Consider the following 24,739-nt stretch of genomic DNA (forward strand, 5'->3'; position numbering starts at 1 on the left):
CCATTGAAAATAATTCCTCTGGTCAGGCATTGCTGCACAATGGTCAATGTGGGACAAATTGGGGGGGAAGAAGTGAATGGGTAATTTACGTGGAAATGTGTATTTTTGAAATGTTTTTGAAAATTTGTTTGAAATTTTTGAAATGTGTTGGAAAAATTTTAATAAAAGATATAAAGAGATTCCACCTGAATCACTAGCCTTCTGAACGACATATCAGACTGGATGTCACTCCACTTCCTCAAACTAAACCTTGCTACAACCGAGCTCCCAGTTTTCCCCCCAGCCCCCCCCCCACCTCTCCATCACGACCAACAACGCTACCATCAGCCCCACCCTGCAAGCCAAAGTACTAGGTGTCATTCTAGACTCCAATCTGTCTTTCCAGCCCCAGGTCCAATCACTGACAAACTCATGCAGACTCCACCTCCGCAACATCTCTAAAATACGACCGTTCCTAACTCCAGAAACCACAAAGCAACTCATCCACTCCCTCATTATATCACAACTCGACTACTGCAACTCCCTCCTCACCGGCCTACCCCAACACAGGCTATCCCCGCTTCAGTCTATCCTGAATTCTGCGGCCAGGCTCATTCACCTCACCAACCGCTCTGTATCCGCCTCCCCCCTCTGCCAATCCCTCCACTGGCTTCCAAAAAAAAAAAAAAATTCAAAATATTAACATTGACATACAAAGCTGTTCATAACACTGCCCCTAACTACATCACCGACCTGATAACCAAATACCACCCAACACGCACTCTCCGCTCCTCACAAGACTTCCTACTCTCCAGTTCCCTGGTCTCCTCCTCCCATGCCCATCTCCAGGACTTCTCCAGGGCTTCCCCCATCCTCTAGAACTCACTACCCCAATCCATCAGACTGTCACCTACCCTCCTCACCTTTAGGCGCACCCTGAAAACACAGCTCTTCAGAGAAGCCTACCCCGCCCTCACCTAATTGCCGATCTCCTCCGCTCTTCCCACCACTCCATCCCCCACAGCTATTTCCTCCTGTACCACTCTCCCCTCCCTCCTAGATTGTAAGCTCCAAGGAGCAGGGCCCTCGAACTCCTCGTGTATCGCATTGTATTGTTACTGTATTGTCTCCCACTATAATGTACAGCACTGAGCAAACTATTGGCGCTATATAAAAATACTGTATAATAATAATAATATAAAAAAAAAAAAGTGTGACAAATTGGACAGGCTTGAAGAAAGTAAGTGGTCCAGTAGCATCACAAATGGCATAGCCCCAGAAAACCAATGTAAGGGGAAAGCCCTATGAGGCCTGTTGTGTGTTTGGAGCCACTCATCTTAACATATACAAGGTGGCGAGTGGGGCACTCATCATCATGAACCATTAATGACAATGTAATGACATGTACAAGGTCTAGGAACCATCTTCTGCAGCTTAGATATTTATTACTAGATGGGTCTATCTAGATCTAGTTTGTGGCTGTGGAGTTATATCCATCCCAAATTTCGTTTTGTTTGCACAGTAATAAAAATGGACAAGGTAAGGAAAATCTGGAATCGGAACACTTTTCACCCTTTGTCCCTGACACGGTCTGTGGATTTTACCAATAATAAATAGAGATTGAAGAGTGCAGGGGATTCTGGATTTTCGTTACCTTACACGTTCACTAATGGTCAATGGATAATTTATACTACTCACCTGGAGCGGCTTAGATCTGTGTGTGTCTCTAATAAAAATGGACGCCGTTCTGATTTGTAACTGACTTTATTCTTTTTTAAAGTGCTTAAAAACAAAAAATATTTCATGAACATTCTTAATAAAACATAAGCAACACTTATAAAATATATATTTAAACAAAGCAATATATATATAACCTTGTACATAAGAGAACATTTCCCCCTCCATCAAGCGAGTGACCATTGTCCTTACAACGTATGCACAAAACGGATAACACATAAAAATCACTTTAAATTGGGTCCCATCCACCCAAAACAGACCTTCAGTCCTGGGCGGGCCCCTGGGTGGGGCTTAATCACCCATTAGCCTCTTCACGTCTTTGGGGTTTCTACTGGCAAGACCTGCTTGGAGGTTCTTTCAAACATCTGCTGCATTCTTTGTAGTGTGAAATAAACGCAAGTGGGCGGAGCTGGGAGTATAAATGATTGAACCCTCCAAGGCTCCACCCAAAAACGGAAACCTGTGTGGATGGACTTACCATTAAGCCGATGGTCAGACCTGTGAAAATAGTGAGGTTGCGCAGCTGAAGATTAATACATTCTAACAATGGAATCTGCACCCTCTTGAGAGTATACTCCCTTCACGGTCTGCATGGTATTTTTAGCAGATAATATATAGCCGTATGGATGAATATTTGCTGATGTATGGCTTTGAAATGCATAGAATGAGCTAAATGGCGAGTATTGAACTACTTCCACATTTCGAGGGGATGTCCACCTTCAAACATGTATAATGCCCTCCTGCAACTTTTACCAACATGTAAGTCATCATGTAGGACTAAAAGGAAACATATGGAGAATTCAGGGTGAACTTTATGAAAATGCTAGTTCCCTGGTTGGTTATTTTGATCCAGCATATTTAATAATTGGGTGTCACCACATCATTTTGACCTTCTTGCTTGTTTCCGTTCTGTCACAAATCACTGAAAGTACTAAAGTCAGATGTGTTTATAACAGCCTCAACATGGAGGAACCCCTGAAATAACTTTCTAGTTTAAGAGCAACTTTTTAGCAGGGGTTCTCCATCTACAACTCATGTAAAGTTATATCAAAAGAAAACCCCAATGGTTGGGACTTTTTTTTTCTACCCATTTACTGATGCCTTTAAATTCCCAACCATTGGGGTTTTCTTTTGATATAACTTTACAGTTTAGGGATGCTGGCATCTATTAGAAGAACCTCATGATCGTCTTTTTCAATGTATCTACAACTCATGCTACATTAATGTGATGGCAAGTGGGAATAATGGTCCTGACATTTGTGATTGCTGGGAAGAATTACCCTGTTACAAATAGCTAGAAGGATCAATGGTGTCAGTGGGAACTTATATGAGAGGCAAAAATTGCTCATTGCTCTAAGAACCCCTAGCAACTTCTGGAGGAACCCTATGGTTCCATGACACCCTGGTTAAGAAATCCAGATTTACAACACCCAGGCAACTTGCATTTTCAGAAGGAGATGAAAGGTGGCAATGGCAATCTACAGGTTTAGATGCGACATTTCCTGAAAAGCTGAACTCTGGGGATCCTTTTTCTTTTTCTTCACTGACCCCTCCCCGTCTTGCCATGTACAGCTTGCACACTGTGAAATATTTTCAAACACTTCTGTGGGATCTATGTCGAGGAAGTCATCGTATCACCCAACATCATATTTCATGGGCAGGGAAAGGCCACCCACTCTAGGCAACACGGACTAAAAAAAAGACACCAGTGCTACCTTGTAAAAAGTGGCAGTTGCTTGACTAGTCCCCCTGCTCAAACAGAGGGATTAGAGGCGATTGGTCTATTTCACTGGAAAACTTGGTGCAGTATAGGTGGTACATTACTGGCTGAATTTTTCAAGATCGGAAGCAACATTACCACACCATTATAAAAGGTACATCAGGAGAGGTCTTTTGCAGTTAAACATTTTTGAGTGGATTCTGAACGTAAAGAGCAATTTTTTCAAATTAAAGAAATTCCATTGATTTGCTAGTAGAATATAGAGCCAAATTTTAAGCAGACTGAGTATGTGATAAGTCAAGACAAATATAGTCAGCACAGTTTTAGTTCAAGTTGCTCAATTGCAGTGCTAAAAATTTGCACAACTGCAGTACTATATTTTGTTAAAATCAGAAAACCTGTAATGGATTACGGAGTTTAATACAAGCAGATCATAAAACAGCCTTGAACCAAATTGCGTGGCCAATACACAGGGAGGATATCACTGTCTCAATGTGAAATGCATGTAAATCCCACCATTGGTTTCTTAAGTTTGTTTCACCCATTCCAGGACAGGCTACACTCCACAGACTGCTTGATACAACCAAGTCTTCATACTCCATTAAGAACTAAGCTACTGACATTGATGCAGTCCAAATAAAAGACACTGCTAGTTCTGCCAGGATCATAACATCCAGGAGGGCCAAGCCATGAGAATGCAGCATATGCTGCAGAAATATTAAAAAGGAGATTAAGCAACATCACCAGAACTAAAAGAACAGTACAGACTATGGTCCTGGCCAAGCTGCGATGACAAGGTCACATGATGCCTTTACAAGTCATCAGTTGTGATCAAGTATGGGCACTGCCAACTTGTTATCAAAGGTTCAGCTGCCATTCCTGTCATCCTCATTCTAGCTCCTCTATTTGACCAGCCACTGGTCCAGAACAAGCATCTGTACATCAGGTTTCTGACCCCAAAAATGCAAGTCGGCAGCTTACCAGTTAGAAAAGCTAGCGTAAGAATTACGGTTTTGAAGCCACCACTTTTAAAACAAGTCAGCATTTGCAGGTAACCAAAAGCTCTGAATACGGCACAAAGTCCTAGTTATTGCTAAGCCATAAATTTGCCTTTCCAACACAAATATATACACGTTAGAAAGAAAAATTCAATTGTGCTGATGCAAGAAGTGCAATGCTGATACAGCATTATGTACATCATTTTTTTTCATTCAGATTACTTTATACAAAAAGGAAGCAAGAAGAGAGAATCTCCAAAAGGAAAAGGGTAGGTGGTAGGGCTGGAAAAACTCATGAGAAATATACTGTGAGTTGCAAGTGGGTAGACTGTCCTTCTGAAGCCATATTTCAGTTTTTGAAGGAGTGAATAGATGCTCGTTGAGCGGTAGGGCTGGAAAAACTCATGAGAAACATACTGTGAGCTGCTTGTGAGTAGACTGTCCTTCTGAAGCCATATTTCAGTTTTTGAAGGATCGAACAGATGCTTGTTGACCTTAAATAAATGTTGACCTTGTTGACCCCCCATGAGATGTACCCACTTCCCCTGCTGTGTTCCCCAAAATAAAAATCCAGGAGGAAAAGCGGGAGCCCCCTCATGATGGCTGCAGCCAGAACATCTATAAAGCCGGCAGTACAAGTCCCCAGCAAATACCAGTTAAAGGTGGACTGGCCACTTAATTTCCATAAGCAGAAACAAAATATGATAAATGGTCAGCCACTGTATACACCCTAGTACACTTTTTCAAACAATAAGCCAAGCTGCTGTCAGTAAGTTTATCGGGGTAAGTGTAGAACAGTATAAAGCCTAACCACCCACCCTTTGAAATCACCCTGAGGCCAAAACTGTAGACTGATAAAAATATGGTTGCCTGTGGTTTAGTGTCCACGCTAAAAGGGATGGTTTGCTCTGTAACAATCTAACATCACACACAGCTGCAATTGCTGTACATCTAGTGTTTTGTATATTTCACAAGGTTTCATATAAAATAAACTGGGGGAATTGCTGGAGGTTTCCATGACATTACTTAAATGATTTAAACGGTTGATGAAGAAACCCTTTCCAATGAGTAGTTACTCCAAAGCATCCAATCTCAAACAGGGTTTTGTGGAACAAAAGAGTTACTCTAGGGGTTGCTTGGGGTTTCCTGAGCTGCGGCCAACTGACCTCCGCTTTGATGGTGTCACCATATTTCCAGGTCTAGTGCTACTTGGAAAAGCAAGCAACAAGACAGCAATGATCTTTTTGGCAGTCTATAAGGGTCATTCTTACCACTGGCCACCAATGTAATAGGCATTCTTCCCACAGATCAATGAAAGGCGCATTCTTTTAATTGACCCACAATTAATTAATTTCAGCAGAGGTTCCTTGAGAGCCGAAAATTATTTCAAAGGGTTCCTCAAGTAAAAAAGTTGAGAAAGGATGCTATAAGTTGTAAGCCCCAACCTTCATTGGCCAGAAAGGCCTTCTATAGGTTTGCCTATCTGATTTAATTACACTTTGTTACTAGAGTATGACTTTTTTCTTACTTTTTGGCTTAGGCCAAACTGCTGGCCTACAACCTGTCCAAAGAGTTCCCTTAATGGCCACCAAGGCACTCCCCTTGGATTGGAGAAAGGAAGTTCAGAAGGCTTATCCCACACCTAAAATAGCCGACAGCCTCACTCAAGGATGCGGACTTCTCATAGTCCTTGATGATGAATTTGCTCTACTGGAGTTTGTTCGTCCATCCACCAAAACTGAAATATCAGTGAACCAGCCTCTCAAGTAGTCTCTGACTATTGTAAAGGGACTGTACAGGTCTCCTCTGTCCAGGGTGGCCCATATATAAAATGTAATTAGATTTCACACCTATACCAACATCGCAGTATGAGGATTGGCTACTGTAATGGCAAAGCTTCCTGCCATGCTACAGAATTTAAAACTATGGCAGAAGAAAACCTAAAACTCTTTGGAGAAAGTAGAAAGAACTTCATGAAGAAAACTGCAATAAATCTTAGTAAGCTGGAATTTGTGTGAACCCATCACTCTGCACTAAGACCTGGCCAAATAAAGCAATGTTGTGTATCGAGAGGGTCAGTGCAATCACAAGGCAAATAATGTGATGGGTATAGCAGCAAAGCACACCAAGGTATGAGATCAAAATTACCACACCAGGTTTGAAGAGAAGCTGTAATTGTTATTAAAACTGCAAACAAACCCTACAGTTGTAATATAAGCATCCAGGTGCCATGTGTCACCCCACTGCGATGCAGGGGATCCCTAAAAATGAAAGATCAACAGAGTCAATAACAATGGGACTATTGTGTATGTACAGCGCAGTAAGAGACATTTTCTGGGAGAAACATGGAAGCTGGCCCTGCACTATTTCACAAATGGTTGTTGTCCATCATGTTGACCCCTCCAACTTGACGTTGAGTCATTTACCCCGAATAAGAAGGCAGATAAGAATATCTGTGTTTTGTCACCTGCAATACGCAAACCCAGGTCTTCCAGTCATCTGCAATACCATTCCCAGGTCTGCCACTCACCTGCAACAGGTGTCATAGGCCTGTGACTAAAGTTCTGAAGCCAATTGGTAAACATAATAGACAGTCAATGTGCAATGGCTGAATCCACGGTTGTCTAGACAAACACTTCTACAACTTGTATGACATGCTGGCTACTGAAATACATAGCATGGTGTCTCAACATGGTACAAGAATAGCTTTGCTGCAGTAAAAAATAGCATGCAGCAGGCACTATGATGGATCATTCTTCATCAAACATAACAGCCTTGTTGCATTTTCATTCCATTTAAAGCAAACCTGTCACAAACATGGGCATTTCAACCTTAAAAATAACGAAAAGTGCAGGAACAGCACCTTCAGTTAAAACCGAGTATCAAAAGAGATCCAGGGTTGGACTGAGGGGCAGGCAGAAAAGGTGGCCACCTTGGGCATTTCAGAAGGAGGGGGGGATGCAAAAAGGGTAGGACCTGCAACCTTTGCCGCTGATCACAGCACATGGGTAGGAAAACTTTGGCCTTTTCAGGTTGGGTGCAAAAGGACCTTGTCCCAGCACTGTCCAGAGATGCAAGCAGCGGAAGTTGTATGCGAAACTTGACTGCTCCTGTAAAAGTCAAGCTTGAACTTTTGTACTTCCCATCAGCTGAAGTCTCTGTACTGGACAATGAGACCCCACTATAATGTTAAAGGATTACCAGGTTTGGTTCAGAGTTGGGAGCGATTAGGGTCAAGTGCTTAACTCTTCAGATTTGAATACAAAAAAACTTAAGACCCCTAAATCTCTGGACCTACTGACCAGGACTTTCCAATGATGGGAACATTTTGCACATTTTCTTCATCTTATGGTCAGTTTGAAACGCTCAAGGTTGTGGCAGCTTTAAGTAAGCTGTAGAACAAGTTGTCCCTAACCGACAACACCAAAAAGAACCTCAACGGGCGGAAGGAATCAAGACTGTTAAACTGAATTTACAGCAGTCACTTAGCCAAGAATGTGAAGGATTACTTACAGTTGTGTCCAAAATTATTCAACCCCCAATGCTGTAAAGGGGTTTAGGGACTATAGTGTACATTTGGAATTGTATTCAGAATCAAATCCTACAAGGACGTTGTAACTACCCAAATGCAACTAAAATGACATCAATTGTTTATGTAATACAGTAGTAAATGGTTCTTATGTGGTTTCTTCATTGCCACAATTATTCAACCCCTTAAAGACTACCACTCTGAAGAACAGAGGTTCATACAGGTGCTTTCCATCAGGTATTGAAAACACCTGTGGATGTCACCGAGCAGCAATCAAGCATAATAAGCACCAATTAGGCAGCTTTAAAATGACTGTGATACTCAGCTCCTTCTAGACATTTACTGGTGTGGTTACAAACATGGTGAAGGCAAGAGAATGGTCCAGGAAGACAAGAGAAGAGGTGATTTCTCTTCACAGGAAGGGCAATGGCTATAAGAAGATTGCAAAGATGTTAAACATACCAAGAGACACCTTAGGAAGCATCATTCGCAAATTCAAGGCAAAGGGCACTGTTGAAACGCTACCTGGTCGTGGCAGAAAGAAGATGCTGACTTCGACTGCTGTGCGCTACCTGAAGCGTAGAGTGGAGAGAAGTCCCCGTGTGACTGCTGAGGAACTGAGAAAAGATTTGTCAGATGTGGGTACAGAAGTTTCAGCCCAGACAATAAGACGCACACTGCGTAATGAAGGCCTCCGTGCCAGAACTCCCAGGCGTACCCCCTTGCTGTCTCCAAAGAATAAGAAGAGTCGACTGCAGTATGCCAAAAGCCATGTGGACAAACCACAAAAGTTGTGGGATAGTGTTCTGTGGACTGATGAAACAAAATTAGAACTGTTTGGGCCCATGGATCAACGCTATGTTTGGAGGAGGAAGAACAAGGCCTATGATGAAAAGAACACCTTGCCTACTGTGAAGCATGGTGGAGGGTCAATCATGCTTTGGGGCTGTTTTGCTTCTGCAGGTACAGGGAAGCTTCAGCGTGTGCAAGGTACCATGAATTCTCTTCAGTACCAGGAGATATTGGATGGAAACGTGATGCAGTCCGTCACACACCTGAGGCTTGGGAGACGTTGGACCTTTCAACAGGACAATGATCCCAAGCATACCTCCAAGTCCACTAGAGCATGGTTGCAGAGGAAAGGCTGGAACATTTTGGAGTGGCCATCGCAGTCACCAGACTTAAATCCGATTGAGAACCTCTGGTGGGACTTAAAGAAAGCAGTTGCAGTGCGCAAGCCTAAGAATGTGACTGAACTGGAGGCCTTTGCCCATGAAGAATGGGCGAAGATACCCGTAGATCGCTGCAAGACACTTGTGTCAAGCTATGCTTCACGTTTAAAAGCTGTTATAACTGTAAAAGGATGCTGTACTAAGTACTAAGATTGAATGTCACTTGGGGGTTGAATAAAACTGATAATGCTGTGAGCACAGAAAAGACATTTGTGGTTATTTCATTATAACTGTTATGTTATATTTGTCTGACCTACAAGTGCCTCTTTAATGTAAATGTAAGCAAGATGACTGAATGATCAAAAGCAATGTCAAACTGGCCAAAACACTCAATTTCAGTGGGGGTTGAATAATTTTGGCCACAACTGTAGATCGCTGGCTGTCAAACTTAAGGACTTATCACCCTATTCAAGGTTGAGGCCTAATAAGTAAACTACCTGAAGATGTTTGGGCAGGGGCCCAGTGGCATAAAATGTGGGATATAATATGTATGAATCTATGGAGACAGCTTAAGAAAAGTTCAGGATGTAGCCTAGCGACACAAGATTGGTGATAACACAAGCGTACAGCTATCTGGGACACTTGAATGCTATCAAGTCTAGATAAATGTATGCACAATCTAGACATAATAAAATGCATTTTATAAATTGGTGTGTGTATGCGTAAAAACATTCATCAATATGCAAGGTTCCTCAGAAGTGGCATAGGTTGGGAGGGCAGTTATTTGGGCATCATCGTCAGATATCACTCTCCAGAGTACAAGTGTGAGGACTTTAACATACATAGCCGTGGGTGTCACTAGCAGCTCTAACATAAGTAAAGCTATAGCAGTCCTTTAATACTTGAATTAATCTTGTGGAGTGTACACTAAGCGCAGTGTTAGGCCAGGCTGAAGATATACTGTATAATAATCCAAGAGTGAAACTGAGCTATGATTGCGCTTCAATGAGTTGAAAGGATGCTCAGCACCATATTGTTGTCTCTTATGGCAGAAGAGTTGAAGGCCACCTGTACAAGTCATGGCTAGGAGTCCTCAACCAATGTGAGCTTAACAGTTACTTATCCACAGGGGATACAGTATTTGACTTTAACTGGGAGACCTTTTTACCACCGTGTCATATGGCCACACTCGTGTTACCAGGTCTCTCCCATCTTGGCTTTTATTTCTTGGTCTCCAGAGGAACCTGGAGAAGTGCAGGTGCTTGGTCCATAATGCGCACCAGAAGTTTGTCTATGTAGTCTTCCAATTCCCGCATGTGGATATCCTTATACTGCAGCTCGGCCTCTCGCTGCAGCAACATCTGGATCAACTCATCATGGGTCAGGTGGTAATATCTGGCTGCCTGGTCTGGAGAGGACACATCCTAAAAGAAATAAGAAAAAATGTTTGAATGCAACTCCAACTTCTACATGTACAAGTCTAAAAGAGGCCTTGCCTGAGCACATAGGAAGGCCATTTGATTAATTACATATATATATGAAAAATGTAACCAGCTTTGTACTATCTATCATTACACGAAAAACATTGATCACCGAGTGTCCTAGGCCTTCCCATGTGCCTGAGCACATGGGAAGGCCATTAGATTAAATTATATGTCTCACTCTAAACACATAAAAAAAGAAATGAGAAATGTAACCATCTTTGTATTTTCTGTCATTATGCAAAATACATTGATCACTTTTTTGAGCATTCTCAGAGCCATCTGCTGTCTTCCTGATGAATTCAATGAGGAGACAGCAGAACGTATGTGAATACGTGACCATCACTCTCATATGAGCTTGTTGGACATTCCATGCCAAAACCAAATGAGAACACAGCAGAACATATGCAAACACCTGACCATCACTTCTACATGAAATTGTTGAACATCCAATTTGAAAACCATGCACATTAATATGTAGTTGCTCCTCCTTTGCAGCATTGTTCCAAGGAGGTTTTTCAGAAGATTTGGAGTGTCTATGGGAATTTCTGCCCAATCAGTATTCGCGAGCTCAGGTGCTAAGGTGTGGCGAGTAGAGCTCATGTACTAAGGCAGGGTAAGTAGACCTGGCTTGCAATTTGCATTCTGAATCATCCCAAAAGGTGTTCAGCAACGTTGTGGTCAGAGCTCTGTTCAGGCCACTTGAGTAGCTCCCCACCACACTCATCAATCCATGTCTTTTTGGATCAGATTGTGTACACAAAGGTGCAGTTATGGGGCACAGAAAAGGACAACCACCAAACTTGCTGCAAGGTTGGAAGCGCACAGTTGTCTAAAACTGATATGTAGGCTGTAGCAATAACTGTACCTTTCACTGGAAGCACGAAAGCACCATCATTTGGAGGGTTGTCCACATAACTTTGGCCAAAAAGGTATATAACAATGTATGTCTATCGCCTGGATGGATATGGCATTGCAGCTTTAAAGTCCTAGGCTGATCTCCGTTATGGTCTCACAACCCCCTTATGTATGCTGACCACCACCATCACCAGGTGATATAGTTCTCTTAAAGAACTATAGTGCCAGTGTAATGTCCATTAATACTATATCTATACAGAATACACACAAACACACAGAGCACCTTTGGGACAAGCAGCTAAAATAACCTCCAGCTCTCAGGGGGTTCTGGGAGATCCGTGGAGAATTTTCAGCATATTGCAGTGTAAGCAGAGTTCATTAAACTTGTCACACCCTGTCACATCTCATCATGCAGCCCGTGTGACACCGGGGACAATTATATGACATCGGAGACCTCCATCCTACAGGCTTCCTCCACCCTGCCACACTCTGGGAGTTAGATAATTAAATTTATCACCACTTCCAATACGGGGGGGGGTCGGGAATACTGCGGGGAGACCCTGTACAGATGGCATGTCACAAGTCTCTAAGAGTTACCAAGTGACACGTGCATTCAGCGTGCAATGCAGCCAGGTGTCTGAGCCATGACTGAGGCATGTGCCTGACAAGCCGGTGGTATGAGATGGCACTTTGGGGTGCCTGCAGTCACCTTAAATTGGGATAAACTGGGAGCAGGTTGGCTTTTAATGTTGCTGACTACGTGTTGGGTATTGGGTTCCAAAGCCTTACCATAATGTATATGGGAATATTTCTCTTACAGTCTTATATACTGTATCCTAGATGCTCAACCAGCACCTATTTTAAAGGCAAAACTCCAGCCTTGGGGAAAAAAAAAAAATATAGAAAGAAAGAACAGCTGAGCATTTCTAAAAATAAAGGCAGCTTTCACCTCAATATAGAAAAAGGGAAGAAAAACCTAGGGAAAGGAGACCCCTAGGTCAAGAAGGTCTAAAAAAGGACAAACAGCAGCTTAAACAAAATGAAAAATTACCAAAATTTAATTGCAGCAAAATAAGCGGATAAAATACAATAGGGAAAAAAAGGGAAACAAAGGGGACCTCACCACCACCAACAGAGCCTTCACTTCAATACTTACCTTCTATCTGGTGCCATCCCCTGCAGAACATCCATTGCTCCAACAGATGGCTTCCTTTTTTGGAGTTGAACGAAGGCCAACGTCATTCAGTCCACACTTGCTCTGATCCTGCACTAGCATTGACTCCTCCCCCAAAGGTCATTGTCATTTTTATTTTCAGTAGTGGGTCAGCACAAGAGGTGGGTTAAAGCTTTAACAGTTTAAAACTGAAGTTAACCCATATGGTTAAGTCTCAAGAAGGATTGCCAGAAGCAATAAGCAAAGTCCTGTTGAATGACGTGGTCCACCTGCAGTGTTGCAAGCTTCTGCCACTTCTCCAGAATTTGGTGATCCAAATGAAACTTGCAATGCCGCTGTAAGCTGAGACAGAGATCTCCCCGCCGGTTGCAGTGAAGGGAGCTGGCACCAGTGCAAAATTCAGAGATGTAGGAGCATTATCAGAGAAGAAAAGGCGACGCTCACCAACTCTCTGCAGTAGTAGGTCACCTCTGTGTCCAAGCCCCAGTGAGCGGGGCGAAACATGTCAGGGGGCATTGGCTGGAGTTTTGCTGGCTGAGGCCACTTTCATCCACATACTACGCACTTGGTTGGTTGACTAAGGTGGACATATTCTCAGGCTGGATGGATAATGACAGCAAGGGGAAGTTCTTAAAGAATTCCACGCATGGTATATTTTTGCATACACTCACCAGCCACTTCATTAGGTAGACCTGTTCAATTGCTTGGGAACACAAATTGCTAATCAGCCAATCACATGGCAGCAACTCAATGCATTTAGGCATCTAGACACGGTGAAGATAACTTGCTAAAGTTCAAACCCGATCAAAATGGGGAAGAAAGGGGATTTAAGTGACTTTGAATGTGGCGTGGTTGTTGGTGCCAGGAGGGCTGTCTGAGTATTTCAAAAACTGCTGATCTACTGGGATGTTAATGCACAACCATCGCTAGGGTTTACAAAGAATGGTAGTTGTGGACACGAAAATGCCTTGTTGAAGTCAAAAGGTCAGGGCATGCTATCATTTCAATATGGACCAAAATCTCTGAGGAATGCTTCCAACACCTTGTTGAATCTCCGCCATGAGGAATTTAGGCAGTTCTAAAAGCAAAAGGGGGTTCAAGCCGGTACTAGCAAGGTGTACCTAATAAAGTGGCCAGTGAGTGTAGTTACATTGGGAGCTTGGACCAGTGCAAGTATGCATGTGCCATACCTGGCCAATAATCTGATGGCTATGGGGAATATTCAAGAAGCAGTTGAGAGGTGGAGGAAGCAATGTTCCACAAAATGAAGTAGAGATCTTTGCCCGGAAGATCCTTGGGCACAGCTTCTAGCAGGCACCACTACTTCCGTGATCTCGCTAGCTTCCAGGTCCCATAAGGAGCAGAATGCAAACTGTTCTTTAATTGGACGAGTTGGCAACTGTGACATTACTGCCCCGCCTCTCTGCCTTGTCCAATCAAAGAATGTTTTGCATTCATTGAGAGAAAAAAAAAAAAAAAAAAGGTGTTCCACGAATGGCGCCCATGCCAAGCAAAAGACCTCCTGTGTTCACAATGCAGCAGGGTAGCCTCTCGGCATAAACCCAGAAGCTAGTGGAAATCACTGGAGCAGTGGCGCCTAGAAGCTGAACCCAGGAACCTTCAGGGCAAGGTTCCATCTACTTCATTCAGTCTGTAGAACTTGGCTTCCTCCACCTCTCCTGCTGTTCCTTGAGTGATCCCTCATTAATCATTTGGAAGGGAGTGGGGGTTTCAACAGAAAAAGCCCTGCCCCTTCCAAGATGGCCTAAACAAAGACAATACTGGTGACTAGTCTCCTTGTTTGCAACTTACACAATGCAGGTACATTTTGCAGACCAGTCACATACCTGGTACATCACTGGACTTCACGTGGTACCGTTCATTCTGTACCGACAGTCGGCTCTCTTGTAATAGCAGTTGGAGCAGCTAACTAGCCGCTTGATTGCTATTACAAGCAGTGGGAGGGAACAATCCAGCCTATCGCTGGAATAAGGAGTATGTACTTGCCTTGTTCCATGTTCCAGTAGGCTCCCTCCAGCCGTGCTGCCAGCCCCATGCAGCCATCATGTCAGAGTCCCCCATCACATCAAAGTTCCCCTGATATGTCAAATGCCCACTATCACCACAGATTTCCCCCTTCAGAGCCCCCAAATCAAATCAGAGTCGTCTCTGGATCACTGGGTCCTCTCAACCATCTCTGATCCAAGGCAAACTGGGTCTTCTCCTTACAGCACACTGGGGGAACTCAAATGGCACTCCATGGTGCCACAGCACCCTGATTAAAAAACAATGCCATAAACACACATCACAACTCACCTTGAGTCGGTCCATCTCCTGCTTCTTGCTAGATGGATGTTGTCCTATGGTCACATGTTTCAGCATCTCCAGACCGCTGGTCAATGCTGTGGACAAAACCGGCTTCTGTGCCTTCTTTTCAGGGGCCAGTTCTGATGGAGCGGCGCTGATGGGCTTCACAGGGTGCGGGCTGAGGGGACAGATGAAGAGGTCAAAACATTTATCTAGCAGGTTTCTAAGATACATAAAAGTGAAGAGGTCTATGACAGTTACACCACTGTTCGGTCTCAACACACATGCTCTCGGGTAGCTTTGATTTTGACAACCAATCACCAGAGTCACACAAGACACTGAGATGGATTTTGAAAGAGGAAAAATGTAACTGTCCAGTCACAGGCTTGTAAAGGGTAGAGGCCATCCTCCATGTTCATTGTTAGCTCATTGGACAACATTTGTGGGTCACATGAGAGGACTACCCCTGGGTTGGGTTCTTCCTGGCTACGTTACCCATATGGAAGAAAAATATATTTGAAATGTATTTTAAAAATATTCTTCCCAAATATATTGCCATATATTTGAAATGCTACAATTTGGGCCATATTCAATATATTTCAATAAAACACACACACACACACACACACACACCATGTTGAAATGCGATATTACAAAATATCTGAAAAATATTTTTAAAAATAGATTTCAAATATACTGTAGGTCTTTAAAAATACAAATCTACATTTTTGGAATACATTTACAAATATATGTAAAAATGTTAAAATTACTTTTTTATATGTTTAAAAAAACTGAATATATTTTAAAAATATATATTTTTTAAATGTATTCTTCAGATTTTTTTAAACATATAAAAAAGTCATTAACATATATTTTTACATATATTTGTAAATGAATGTGTTCCAAAAATGTAGATTTGTATTTTTAAAAGACAGTATATTTGAAATCATTTTTAAAAATATTTTTTCAGATATTTTGGAATAAAAAAGTATTATATATATATATATATATATATATATATATATATATATATATATATATATATACATACATACCGTATTTTCCGGCGTATAAGACGACTTTTTAACCCCTGGAAATCTTCTACAAAGTCGGGGGTCGTCTTATACGCCGGGTGCTGGGCTGAAACCTTACCGTACTTCCGTGCTGACGCTTCTGCGCATGTCTTCGGCAGCAGTAGACGATCGCGGATCACCATTCCTCGCAGAACTGCATGAGACGTCGGATGCAGCAGTGCTCGATTGAGCTTGACTGAAACTGTGATATGCAGAGAAGGGATACACATCGGGTAGCGGCTTCTGCGCATGTCACAGTTTCAGTCACGATCAATCGAGCACTGAACGGCTGCATCCGACGTCTCATGCAGTTCTGCGAGGAATGATGATCAGCGATCGTCTACTGCTGCCGAAGACATGCGCAGAAGCGTCAGCACGGAAGTACCGGTATGGTACTGCTGCATCCGACCTTGTCCCCTTCATTTCTATGAAATACGGTAATTAATTATTAATATTATAATGTGGCAGTTTTGTGCAATTTATGGTACCGCTCGGATCATCTTGGAGACAGGCAGGGCTGGGCAGGCAGGGAGAGCTGACCCACCCAATCCAAGCAGGCTTTGTATGCAGTGTGCACAGAAAATACTGGTACATCGCTTGCCGTGATTGGTTGGTAGAGGGGTAGTCTTATACGGCGAGTATATCCCAAACCCTATATTTTAACAGGAAAAGTAGGGGGGTCGTCTTATACGCCGGAAAATACGGTGTATATATATATATATATATATATATATATATATATATATATATATATATATAAATAAAGGTATGGCCAAAATTGTAGCATTTCAAATATATGTCAATATATCAATATATTTCAAATATATTTTTCTTCCATGTGGGTAGGCACCTGAGACAGGGTCCATCCTACACGTGGGTTACCTTTACTTTTGTGCCGCTTCATTGATGCCTTGGGACAATGCTTAGACCGCCATGGGTGGAATACCTGACCTTAAGGTGGGCCTCCGTTATAATTGATGGCCGATACACTGTGTACACTTGCACCATAACAGTCCTCCAGTTATTCTCGGGTCCCTATGGAAATGCACATCCTTCCAAAGGTAAAGCTGCTACATACAGTCATTTACCCATAGACAAAAAATATACCTGAAACACAAATGATGCAGCGCTACTACCATAAAAATTCTTCACACATAAATGAATAAGTAAAACAGTGCAAAATTAGCGGCGCAAATAACAAACACACAATATTAAATAGTGCCAAAAAACTCATAAATAATCACGTGTGACAAGTGTCAATACGAGGTCCTAAAAGGACCAAATAACATAAATGGTGCCCCAAGTAATCCAATGGGATCCAATAGTGCTCCAAATCAAACAAGTCACAACATGACTCAATGTGCTAAAAAACCTCCCACCGGAACTAAAAATCAGTTCCCACCATATAACACAAAACACACGTGCATCCGACGTGGGCCCTGATGAAGTCACGTGTTAAGCGTGACAATACGTGTTGGCGGTGACGCACTTCCGGTAGGACGCCTTCTTTATTTACATTGGACCCCATGCAAGTACATCTGATCTGAGGGATCAAGTGGCTGCAGCCACCTTATGTGCCTGAAGAGGAGATCTGCTGCCCTGTGATCCTGTGCTGGAATCTGTACATGAGGGGAGGTCAGTGTGGAGAGCTGTGGAGGATTACCTACTATTAAGGGTCCATGTGTTAGTGATCCTGAAGGCCTTTTGACCCTGTGCGGGTCGCAAGAGGGAGGTGAGTGGGCAATTCAGCCATTTTTGGATATCTCTGCACATTTATCAGCATTTTTTTTTTCTTCAGGAATTGATGTGGACTTTATATATGGTTTTTTGTATATTGTCAGGTGTTTTACAGCTCACGGGACTTTATATATTTATTCATGTTTGTTTGCATGATCAGTTCTTAGTTTATGCGTTTATTGGGATGCACGTGTGTTTTGTGTTATATGGTGGGAACTGATTTTTGGTTCCGGTGGGAGGTTTTTTAGCACATTGAGTTCTGTTGTGACTTACTTATTTGATTTGGAGCACTATTGGATCCCATTGGATTACTTGGGGCACCATTTATGTTATTTGGTCCTTTTATGACCTTGTATTGACACTTGTCACACGTGATTATTTATGAGTTTTTTGGCACTATTTAATATTGTGTGTTTATGTTATTTGTGTCACTAATTTTGCACTATTTCACTTATTCATTTATGTGTGAAGAATTTTTATGGTAGTAGCGCTGCATCATTTGTGTTTCATTTATATTTTTTGTCTTTGGGTATATGATTGTATGTAGCAGCTTTACCTTTGTTGGTAGGTATTAGTTTTTAGGTAGGAGAGCAGGAGTTTGTCACAGTGATCCTTCCACTGTAATTTGCAAATTAGGAGGGACACGCTGAGGCCTGTCCACAACCACTTGTCAAGTGTTTTCCACTACCATTCCCCAGTAGTGGAGTGGGCCCCTGCTGTGCACCTTGTGTGGGCTCCACACGTGCACTTAACCTTGCACTTGAACATCTGTACTTCTTAACAGGATGGAGATCTCGGAGCAGGGGCGGACTGACCATTTGGAAACTCGGGCACTGCCCGAGGGCCCGGGGTCAGTAGGAGGCCCCATGAGATGCCCCTGGTACATTTTTCATAGGCTTTTTTGAGTTTGGGCAAGGACACAGGGGCCCCATGATACCCTATTGCCCGGGGGCCCCATGAGTTGTCAGTCCGCCCCTGTCTTGGAGATGCAGATCCACTCCTGTTACTATGGGAGACAGACTGCTAGAGGAAGGAGTGCTGCCAACATCTCCCTTCCTGCTAGAGGCTGGCCCACCTATTACGGGTACACGCTAATGGCAGGCTACTTTTAAAATTTTCATTACCCCTAGGTGACCACTGACTTGCACTTTACACTGTGTTAACTCTTGCAGGGCTGTCTTCATACCCCAGTGTGTTACATGACCAAAACGTTAGACCAAAGGTGCCGGTTACTTGCATTACACCTCTTTTGTAACTTTAGAGCAGGTGGGAACAAAGTTTCAGAGCTTTACTTGAAAGTGCAAAATGAACATCTCAAAGTCCAACATGCAAAACTCTGATTTGTTTCTACATACTTACCTGTAAAATCCATTTCTTGGAGTACATCATGGGAAACAGAGCAGGCTATTCATGACTATGTGGGTTATAGGCCACCTATAGGTGAAGACATTGGTTGACCAATCAGAGAGGAGGTCCTCCCCTATATAACCCATCCTATACAGAAGTACCTCAGTTTGTGTAGCATGCAATGACATTCCAGAAAGAGGGGTGGGACCTCTTTGACCCATGATGTACTCCAAGAAATGGATTTTACAGGTAAGTATGTAGAAAAAAAATTCAAATTTTCTTTATCGTACATCACGGGACACAGAGCAGGCTTTTCATGACTATGTGGGATGTCCAAAAGCAATATTGAGAGGAGGGTGACACCATGATAGCCACCGTAAATTCCTCAGGTCCTACTCAGCTGTCCGTAAAACACTGTGGCCAAAGGAAGAATCCTCAGCAGCTCGGACATCCACCTGGTAGAACCTTGTGAATGTGTGAACCGAAGACCACGTAGAGGCTTTGCAAACCTGAGCCACTGATGCCTGATTGCCCAAGATGCCCCCACACTCCTGGTGGAGTGTGCCTTCATCCAAAAGGGTGGGACTTTACTTAAAAAAAACCCATAGGCTTGAATAATCAATTGGCGGATGCAATGAGAAATAGTTGCCTTGGATGCCGCCTGCCCCTTCCTACGCCCCTCTGGCAGCACAAAGAGCCTCTGACCTCCTGACCTGTGCTGTTGACTTCAAGAAGACCCTTACAGCATGAACCACATCCAAGGTATGTAGAGATCTCTCTCTTGCTGACTGAGGCCTAGGAAAGAACGAAGGCAGAACTATGTCCTGATTGAGATGAAAACCAGAAACCACCTTTGGTAAAAAGCAGATTGAGAGTGAGATGCAATGGGCCTCTGGGAAAAAAAAATAGCAAATGCCGTTACCTGGCCATTAATGGTACCAACAGCCAAATTCTTCTGCAACCCCATTTGAAGAAAAGACGGAATCCTGCCAATCACATACTTTCGTGGGTGCCATTTGTGAACCTCAGACAAATGTAAGCCTTACAGGTTCTGTAATAAATGTCCCTAGAAACTCTTTCTAGCACCAAACATGATGCGGGTGACAGAATACGACACTCCCCTATCCTTCAGGATCTGGGTTTCAATACCCATGCTGTGAAATTCAGCGAACATAAAGCTGGGTGCAATATAGGACTTTGAGACAACAGGTCTGGCCGATACGACAGGGCACACGGCCAGTCTACTGCCATCTTCATTATGTCAGCGTACCAGGCCCTCCTGGGCCAGGCCGGAGAAATCAGTATCACCAGAATAGACTCCAATCCAGCTGCTGCCACGTCTCTTACGCAGGGTTTGAGAGGAGGAAAGGCATAAATCAATGAGAACTGGTTCCAAGGAATCACTAAAGAGTCTACCCCTGCTGCGCGAGGGTTCCTTACCCTCCACTTTTTGTTGAACCTGGATGCCAATAGATCTACATCCGGGTAACTCCATCGCTGGCAGATTTTATTGAAAAAACATCTGGATTCAAAGCTCATTCCCCTGGAATCAACTGCCAGCGAGTGAGATAATCTGCCTGCCAATTTTCCACACCTGGAATGAACACTGCTGACAGACTTGGAACATATCTCTCTGCCCAAGTCAAAATGTAGTTTGCCTCCTTTTGAGCACCTCGATTCCTGGTACTGCCCTGGTGGTTGATGTATGTGACTGCTGTGGCATTGTCGGACTGAATCCTTACAGGGCCTCCTTAGGATTTGATTTTGAGATCTACCCCTAGAAGCTGCGACCTGCGTGTGGCGAATCGACTGCCTGGTAGATAAGGGGCCAGCAACCGAAGCCCCTGACACCTTAAAAGAAGGGCGTTTGGATTTCCTGTTAGAGGGTAGAAGAGTACCTTTACCCCCTGAAATCTTTTGGGTATATTTGTCCACATTTTCCCCAAACAGCAGTTCCCCATGAAAGGGAAAACCTGCCAACAATTTTTTCAACTCTTCAGCCACAAAACCCTGCATATGTGCCCTGATAAGTGGGCCAAGCAAGAAATTTACTGAATTGAATCCTTAAGAGCATCAACCGTGACAAAAAAGCATGTGGAATATCCTCCAAATCCTCAGCCGAGCATTTCCCCATGCACTGATGGTCTTCCAATCTGTTGCGCAACATGGTCAGAAAGACTATGGCAAATGCCAATAGCTGCCACTGCTGGCTGTGTGGCAGAACCTGCCAGGGAGAGGGAGACATTAAGGAGACATTCCATCTTCTTATCTGCTGGGTCCTTGAAAACCTGTACATTATCCACAGGATATGCTATAGATTTATTCAGGGATGAAACAGCTGCATCCACTACAGGCAACCCCCATTTCTTAAACTTTTATTCCATGGGGTACAAAACAGAAAACCTCTTGTGGAACAAAAACCCTGTCTGGGTGGTCCCAGTCAGCATAATTTGCTCCAGAAGAGGATGCACTAGAAAGACCTGAGTACTCTGAAGGCTTCAAAGAGCTCAAGGAAGAATAAGTAACCTCAGAGGTTTCTATCGGAGGTAGCCTGAAACCAGACTGTACCATATTAGTGAGGACCTGGACTAAAAATGTGTCAGACTGAGAGGCAGAGATCTCCTGCTTCTCCTCAGGCTGTGACTCCTCAGACAGATTCTACTGCCTGACCTTCCTCCAGGTCTTCCTCATCCTCCGGATCCACCCATTCCTGCTCCAGGATTGATGGTTCTAGTGATGGGGATCTATCCTGCTTCTTAGACCCCTGAGAAACTGATGCAATCATCCCAGCGATCTTATCTTCTAAACCCGCTAAAACTGAAGATCATCCTTCGTTCCATATGCTGGGGCAGAAGCCCCAGTAGTAGACACAATGCCAGATAAACGCAGTGGCTCAGACTGCCCTTTCGCTTCTGGTCTGTCAGGAGAGGATATTACAGCAGACCTTCAGCTAGGTTCCTCAGGACCTGGCAGTAGTACATTAGTGCCCTTTTTTGCTGCACCTCCCCCACTCTGCTTTCTGGAAGACAGTTCTTCAGATAGCGCAAAGCTGTGCACCTCCACTGGTAACACAGATCACAATGATACAGCTGCACAAGTAGTGTGCTTAAAAAAAAATACTCAATGAAAATGCTGCCTTATGAGCCACCTAGGGCAGCTGCTGACTGACTGGTCCACGCTTCCCCCTCAGAGGAGTACTCATGTGCCCCCTACTGAATAGCCTGCTCTGTGTCCTGGCCACAGGAGATTCCTCAGCAGCAGCAAATGTGTGTCCTGGCCTCCAGATAGACAAAATATGACTGACGTCCGTTTCCGGCCAAACTCCCTCTAGTGACTGAAAAAGAGCAAGCACATCTCAGGAACAATAGTGAGCACGCCTACTGGTGGAAACTCCGTCACAACACCTCTCCTTTTCCCTCCAAATTAAAGCTTTTGTTTGATTCTCTTACAGAGAGAAAAAAATTAGATATCTTACCAGTCCCACCGCAGGTCCCTAACTTCTTTCAGGCACCAACCTTCACCAATCACGGCGAGCATTGTCATACAGACCTTCAAGGATTCAGTCCCCATGCTGAGGGGCTGCTGCGTTGGACCCGTATAGCACCTCATGGAAGCACCTTAGTCAGATTTACAACCGCACAAGGTTCAAACTGCACGGGGTCCAGCATCGTAAGGCTGCATCACAGGCAAAACCTTGAGGATTCTTCTTACCCAGTGAGGCTCAGGTACCGTCCATTTTAGATCATAGCCTTCTGAATGAATCCTATTAAAGTCCAGTTCTGTAATGGAACTGTTCTGGACTTTCAGGTATGCTCCAAGAGCACAGCAACACTTTCAGTGACCATCCACCTTACAGGCACTGGCGAAAAAACTGAGATACTTTCTGTATAGGAGAAATTATATAGGGGAGGATCTCCTCTCTGATTGGTTGGCCAGTGTCCATTTACCTATAGGTGGCCTATAACCCACATAGTCATGAATAGCCTGCTCTGTGTCCCGTGATGTATGATAAAGAAACAGGATTATTGCTATATCCCTATTCCTAACTCAAGCTATGTGATGCCCTGGCATACCTGCAAAAGGTATAGACCATGTGCAGAGTCCATCAGAGGCATTTCCCAGCAGCTGGTGTCTTCGGGGCGAACACCAGGTACAGAGGACCTTCTACACTACTACAGCAGCAGACGCCATTCTTATACTACTACCGGGTGTGGCTTCCCGATAGTCTCCCCTTCTCTCAGGAATGCTCAGGTTTGGGGCATCTCTTGTGGACTACTGTCCCTCTTTTATATCACAGTATCAGTGGGTTGGACCTAGAGATAGCCTGCCAAAACTAAAGACTAAAAGGCATCAACCCTTACCCTCCCATCTGGGGTAGCACCTAACTAGAACAGGCTTTAACTTGTCTAAAGGCTGGGGAAGGCACAAGACCTGTAAAACTGAATTCACACTTGAGCAGAGCATAGGATCATATTCCACGTTTTTTAAGTTTTTTCAGGTATAGAATGGATCAAGCATTTATTTCTTGGGCAGGGTAGGGGGAGGAAAGGGGTTGTAGAGGGGGAGAAGAGCAGAGTTCTGACGCAAAAATGCTTGCATTGCCCTTTTTCAGTTACAAGAGCTCCCTTTGAAGTCAAAGGCAAAGGGGTGGTGTAAGGGACCGCCCGGCGGTACTACTAGCACTCCACTGAATAGGCGTCCCGAGCGCACGGAGTCTAAGTCCCAGGGTGCTTGTTCACCAGGGCCCCTGATGGTGGGGATGGACTTGGAGCTCCCTGAGACCAGGTCGTGACTACTGGGTGCGTCCGTCAGTGGTAGTAGTATGCGCAAGGGGCTCCCACGGGGAAGAGTCTGATGTGAGGAGGTCAGAAGACCCCACTGCACGGGATGGATGGATGGATGAGCAAGGTCAGACGGGCCGGGTCGGTAATAGAGAGGGCGGCAAGGTACAAGGCAGCGGGCATAGAATGGTCGGGTCACACGCCAGGTCAGCAACAGCAGGTCAAATCCAATAGGGGGCATTCAGGAGAGAGGTCAGGCAAAGCAAGGGTCAGAATAGGAGAAAACAGCAAGGTCAGGTACAATCCGGGTCAATAACTTACAGGGTACAGGTTCACAGGTTCACAGGATGCAGGAAAGACCAGAAGGCACTGAATGACAGCTCAGGGCCATTTAAATATCCCGCCCTGCGCTGCCATTGGTGCCCAGCGGGCGGCCGCGGCTTCTACTGCGCATGCGCGAACTCGAACGCCGCGGCCGGCCCGGACCTAGTGCCCGTGTCCCTGCACAGGGCGGTGCACTGCGCCTGCGCCGGGACCATCGCGGCAGGGATCGGGGAGATCCCTGACAGGTGGAGAATGCCCAAATTAAAAAAAAAAAGAAAAAAAACCCCAAAAACCTAAAATTTGACACCAAAATGATGGGGCCCCATTCCTCCCACTCACACCAATGACGGGGCCCCATTCCACCCACTGACCCACCTAAAATGGGGCACTATTCTTCCCACTGACGCCAATGATGGGGCACTATGACTCCCATTGACACGCTGATGACTGGGTACCAGTCCTCCCACTGATACACCAATAATGGGGCACCAGTCCTCCCACTGACACACCAATGATGGGGCA

At 44.1% G+C, this 24,739-nt stretch overlaps 1 protein-coding gene across 1 annotated transcript in view; it reads right to left on the minus strand.

Moving 5' to 3' along the window:
• Nucleotides 1-1,724: 1,724 nt before the first annotated feature.
• The window catches only part of LOC149436990 (uncharacterized), a 127,336-nt gene continuing 104,321 nt past the window's right edge, over nucleotides 1,725-24,739 (minus strand). The window contains exons 6-8 of the mRNA XM_089661200.1: nucleotides 14,965-15,133; nucleotides 9,562-10,559; nucleotides 1,725-7,942 (exon numbers count right to left, since the gene is read on the minus strand). Of these exons, the coding sequence (XP_089517326.1) occupies nucleotides 10,356-10,559; nucleotides 14,965-15,133 (373 nt within the window). The 3' untranslated portion in view covers nucleotides 1,725-7,942; nucleotides 9,562-10,355. The remainder of the gene's footprint in view (nucleotides 7,943-9,561; nucleotides 10,560-14,964; nucleotides 15,134-24,739) is intronic.

Source organism: Staurois parvus, unplaced genomic scaffold, assembly GCF_062004578.1.
Source record: "Staurois parvus isolate SC_StPar_1 unplaced genomic scaffold, SC_StPar_1.0 ptg001325l, whole genome shotgun sequence".
Taxonomy (NCBI): Eukaryota; Metazoa; Chordata; class Amphibia; order Anura; family Ranidae; genus Staurois; species Staurois parvus.